The sequence below is a fragment of the Ostrinia nubilalis genome, chromosome 2 (assembly GCF_963855985.1).
Source record: "Ostrinia nubilalis chromosome 2, ilOstNubi1.1, whole genome shotgun sequence".
Lineage (NCBI taxonomy): Eukaryota > Metazoa > Arthropoda > Insecta > Lepidoptera > Crambidae > Ostrinia > Ostrinia nubilalis.
In genome coordinates, this window is record NC_087089.1 from 5,905,589 (window position 1) to 5,911,588 (window position 6,000).

Below are 6,000 nucleotides of genomic sequence, written 5' to 3' on the forward strand. Positions count from 1 at the left end.
TTGACGTCATAGTTGTCTTTGCCATGCAAAATCCATGACTAGGTATAATCTATGAATCTATGAGTAGATGTCAAGTTAATGATGTAAATATGTGTTTAGCGGAATTCAGTCATGGGATCATTTTGTGGATTGATATCCCAGATCTAGGCATAAACTAAAGAAGTATGACTGGTGTTGTCAACTACCCTTTTTGTATAGTACAATTGACAGCACATCAGACTATCCATTTTTGTTGTAAAATAGCACCTATTACAAGTACACAAGATGCCCCAGTGCTACCTGATGTGCTGTCTGTACCTGCTATGTAAGATATTTGAGTATAGCTAACGTGATGGGAATATTAGGAGGCCGGGCGGCGGGGGCGCCGTGGGCGCGGCGGCGGGCGTCATGGGGCAGATGCCGCCACACATGCGCCAGCAGATCAACCAGGCAGTCGGCCAGGCCGTCACCAACGCCGCCGTCAACGAGCTCAGCTCAGCCTTCGCTAGATTCAAGTAAACGACTGATTGTTTGCGCACGACACGCCTTGCAATACTGAACACTTGATTATGTATTCTACTGTACTCGGTATTAGTGGTTGAAACAGTAATTTGACATCAGAACCATAGACTATACGGAATGAGTGTTATTACGAAACGACCCAAAACTTTATGCCTGTCATTGTGTGAATATCGAAATTCAGATCAATCACAGGCTTGCGATTGCATCACGTTTTGAGTATCGTTTTAAGGGTCAAATGTATACTGTTATTGCCGAGCATTCCTCTTGGACAGAATGTTACTTTGAAATGGAACGGATGGAGCCTGTGTCAAATTACTGGCTTGAAATTGAACTCGCGTTTTTTTAAAGATAATGTTCAAGTGTTTCTTATTGTTTATGGCAACTTACTTGCACGCCGTCACTTCATAATTTAAATGACGTTTTCGGTATACCACACGAAATTATTTTTGATTTCGTTGGTTGAATAACATAGCTTTATTTGTGTTGCTTTTTACGTCAATTTAATGAAAGTGGCGTCTGAAGTGAGTGTTTGTCTATTCCTTTAATGATTTATAAATGTATAAGTTTACATAACCTTTTGTATGTATATCCCATTATTGAAAGTTACCTGTGGTCGAATATCTAATGATATTAATTGTTTGTTCGAACATCGCTTATGCGTGTTGTTCTATTGTCGCGTCGTTATGTCTGGCTTAACGTGTGGATTGACATGTACAGTTGTCGTTAGTGTAAGCGATGTTTAAAGGACACTTTAATCCTTAACTATTTAAATAATGTTTTAATATCAACCGGGAAGTTGATCATTATAATAATTCTCGCGGGTAAAAGCAATGACTTGCGATTTAAATTATCGTTGGACTTAAAAATCAATGACTAAACAAGAAATCAATTCATTATTGCAATTAACTGATCAGCTTTTCGTTTACCTTTGGCCAATAATGAATCATTGGTCGAGTTTATATTCAAACAAACGTGACACTGGGCCTGTTAAAATGTTTGTTGTTGTGTGCACCTAAACTACCAACACCGCTTGTGAAGTTGTGATACATAACGATGTTACCGTAGTATAATGATATTGTATTAATACATAAACACGGCAAATATTAATTATGTATCTGCACCTTGTGAAACTGTTGCTCAAAGCTAATGTCTTACTACACAGCTTTGGAGATCACACACATTGTGTACGAGTTTACTGCTAATTATAATTTTCATTAAACGGAAGAATGGTGCGAAGAGCTGCAATATGCTCACATTCCAGTGAAAAGGAAGTAAAGAAAAGATATTGAAATTGCAGTATTACTTAACTGATTTTGAAATTATAGGTTATTATACTTTACAATGCTTACCCCACGTGGTTGGGTTATGTTTTCAAATGTATTATTGTAACAGCGTTGGGGCTATTGTAGCTAATTTTACGTTATGTAATAAATTGTAAATGTTAAATTGAGTGGCTTAAGATAGGTGTATATTTAATTACCATACATAGTTCAGTTGGTGCGCGGAGAGCATTGCAAGCTCCTGATTGTCGAACGTCAGGGAGATCCAAACGAGCATATCATATTGTTTTGTAAATTGTGCTAGTTGTACGTAATGTAAAGATGAAGTTAATTTGTTGATGTTTGCGCACTCGACACATTGGTTGCGTAGAGATAGCCGCGTAGTGACAGTTCTCACGTCAGTGTCTAGATGTTACCGTAGCTTAGGCCGCGAGCCGTCGCAGAACGTTTCTCTCTTCCGTCTCCCGTAGCGACAGACGTAATGTTAATGCATTTAAAATTATACCCAAGGCTTGTTTGTTATATTGTATATTTACAACTGTATCGATGTAATCAGGTATTAGATTAAACAAAATATCTTATGAAATACTCATGCGGTATTAATGAAAGTTTGTATGTAAAATTTATTGTACTTATAAAGGCTAAGACCAAAGCAGTTGTCCTTTAAAATTGTTGCTGGGTATCAATACCTTTGGTCAATTATTAGAATGTTTTATTGATGGTGATTAATACGTATGGATTCGTTAAAGAATATTACATTTTATAGTTATGGACATTTTAATCTTCAAAATTATTGTCATCGTATTTAGAGGTCACGTTCATATCGTTCATAGATTCCAAGCCGCGGCAGACATTCCATACGATGTTCGTAGTGTTTAGTCGAACCGTTTAGTTCAAAGGGTGATAGCTGATGCCGACTATGGACCAGGAGTAGCGCAGTGCCGCTCACTGAAGGCATCAGGATACCGAGTTCCTACTCATATCGGAGTGTACGCTATAGCTGTCTCATTGCTCTATCGATATTAGCAGAATAATATACGAAAATAATCAAATCATCTAACGTTTTGCTCTCTCTATCTTGTTAATAGCGTTAGTACCATCGAAAAAGGTATAGGCAGTGATTGTTGGATTTGATATAGTTTATTAATATTGTTAATATTATGCTGTATAAATAGAGTAATTAAATGCTATATGTGTAATGAAGATGTTTGATTTATTCCAGTAGTTGCTAGAATACAGTTTAATTGGCCTTTTACTAACAGTTAATACGGATGTAACTCGTAACCATAAACGGGTGCTATTATTAGGTAAGCTCTATTATAATATTGCAGTATATTAAACATTAATATTTCAATAAGAAATTACTTATTTAGTATCTACTCAAGCATTTGATATCGTAACCGTTTTAAAAAAAATATTCTTATTGAAATATTCAAACATGAAATTTATTGGCTTGTAATACTAACAACTAGAAAGTAGGTGTGGTGCATGCGTTTGGTAATAATCATTTACTAACAATGGCTAAATTGATTTCAATAGGTCGCGTATGTAGTTTATTAAATGATACATTTTATAAAGGAAAGTAATTCAAGTAAAAAATAAACAACGTAATGCGTTTTGTTTGCATGGTTCCATAATTTTAATTATTATTTTATACCCGATAAAATTACGTTTTTAGCTGCAGCGATATGCGCTTTTATTGTATTTCGTTATTTTCACTCTTGTAATGTTATGTTCTCAACGTTACATTAATGTTTGTAAATTCTTAGCATTCACTGTATATGATTCACGGATAAGTAATTAACTGAATGAGATTCTAATGCATTGTTTTATGTTTAGCCGACCGGTGCCCAACGTGCCGCCAAAGCTGCCCGAGCGACCACAGAATGGACGGCCATTTTAAACGCTCCCCCTTCGCCGCCATCTTATAATAAGTTGCATTGTAAATATAACCCCCTCCCCCACTCGTCGTGTGTATATTGCTTCAAATACTGCTTTTATATTATTTAATTAATGAAATGTTCAGCCCAAGCCGGTGAATGGGATAGTAACTGTAGAGAACGATCTTAAACGTTCAGAAATTTACTTTTTATTTATACTCCTAATTTAATAAATTGTAATTTTAACTACTTGAATATTTTACAAAACGAAGATTTGTTTAGAATGAATGTTTTTCTATAACAATTATTATTTATGATGTGCCACGTTTAAACTGGGCAATAATTGAAGCGCCATGTGTTGTTAAACTAGTCGAAGCATATTATACCTATTAAAGCTCGACTGTTAAATGTCGTGTGCTTTTAGCATTGCGTAGCGTAGCGTCACGTTTGTCGCTAACGTATCGAATGTCGAGATTACGCGATGCGTCCTCAAATGTTGCCTAGTGTAAGAAAGGCTTTATTAGTAAGAACCAAACGAAAAAATATTGTAAATTATTGTTACACCTATGACCAAATATAGGTATTAGGTAGTATAAACAAACTACCTACCTGTTATAAAAAGGTTAGTCATCATCACGTTTTGATATAAGTACTGCAATCACACGTTTAATTAATTAAAAGGAATTTAGGTAAGCGTATCTATACTATGAATTATTATTACATGCTTATTTCAGCGGTTAACTTCTAAATAATTTTGAAATAAATCATGAAAAGTCATAAAGAGTAATGATGACATTATTGTACGATAATATTTGTGACAATATTGCATTTTTATGTATTGAAGTTTACCTGATTTAACTTTTATGATTATAGAAAACCAGGTAATATTAACTCAGTGTATTTCGATGTAATAATTCACAAAGTGAAGTAGGATATGTATGTGTAGGAAGGTAGTGCTGTACCTAGTTATTTGTTCGACTGATATTACAAATAGGTTACTGGAATGCTTGTGATAGAAGAGGGTGCTTACAGGAATACAAGTTGTACTTCTGACCAATGCGCCTTCTTAGAGATTATGTATAGCAGTGTTACTGTGGCATTTAGTATTATGACGAGTGAATGCAGGCGATTACAGACGGTCTTTGAAGATATTATATTTGTTACACTTACTCGCCTACTTGCAAATTCGATTTTTCACAAATTCAAGTTCAGGTTTAATTTTGTAATAGGTATGTACAAAATATTTATGATATTATTTTAAAAACAGATCGTAATTTTTAGAATTGTTTCTGCTTTTGGAACCACTTTTTCTACATTTTTATTGTAAATATCTTTTATAGAAATTAAATTCGCAGAAGTAAGCGTAATCAAAAGAAATAGCTATAGAATGATGAAAAATTATGTAATTTATTCATTTAGGAGGGATAATGGTTTGATAGATTTTGTATTTTTTACATTCCCATAGCGCCTGCTAATCACGCGTCAGAAGTTTATGTATATAGATGTAAAAACAATGTAATATGGACCTGTTTATACTTGTGTACTGTTGTATGCAACTGTAATAAATGTGTATATAAAATAATGAGTTTCAATTTCTACCCCATGAGATCCGCATGAAACAGAGAACCGTTTTATGTAGAGTCAGTAACGGAGAGTCCGATAACTGTCAGAAATGTCCTTTATTAACCCTAGATCATTTCTATTTTCGATCAGATCTGCAAACTGCATTATCATTGAAGCAGTGGTTCGCAACCTTTTCTGGACCAGGGCCTACTTTGATTTCTTTATTGTTCGCAGGAACCATGAATAAAATCCGTAATTCCCTGATATAAAGGATAGCATAGCATTCACTTATTTAATGTAACGGTAAATACATAATACAACGATGTAAACATTTAGAGCTAGGTGGAATACAACGTAGAGACGAAATTAGTTAGACCTCAAACTGAGTTTTGTTCTAATGCAGCCTTAGCTGGCGAAGTTATTTTACTCAGGCGAAAACTATACTACAAACACCATAATAGGCGGGTTATTTATGGCCATTTGCAGCAGTAGAGTTATTCTAATTACACAACATTAGCTTTACATTTAGATGGTATACCTACCCACCGTCAATCAGTACCCGAGTGGTCAGTTAATATTTCGTGAACCGACTTCATTTTGATTGCTCTCACCCCGGCCCTCCTGTTGCTAATTGTCAAATCGCATGACGACCGGCGTGTTTAGCTTCGTGAAAACGTTTCCGAAAACAAGCTAGTTTTTCTTCACAAATTCGGTTACTTTAGAAAGAGTTAGCTGTGTAAATGTAGTACTAATGTGATTTCGATGTTTGATAGGCG

General features: G+C 35.0%; 1 protein-coding gene across 1 annotated transcript in view; it reads left to right on the forward strand.

Moving 5' to 3' along the window:
• LOC135080768 (dynamin) overlaps nt 1–5,243 on the forward strand; it is a 28,855-nt gene extending 23,612 nt beyond the window's left edge. Inside the window, exons 16-17 of the mRNA XM_063975495.1 lie at nt 345–494; nt 3,621–5,243. Of these exons, the coding sequence (XP_063831565.1) occupies nt 345–494; nt 3,621–3,684 (214 nt within the window). The 3' untranslated portion in view covers nt 3,685–5,243. The remainder of the gene's footprint in view (nt 1–344; nt 495–3,620) is intronic.
• Nucleotides 5,244–6,000: the final 757 nt, after the last annotated feature.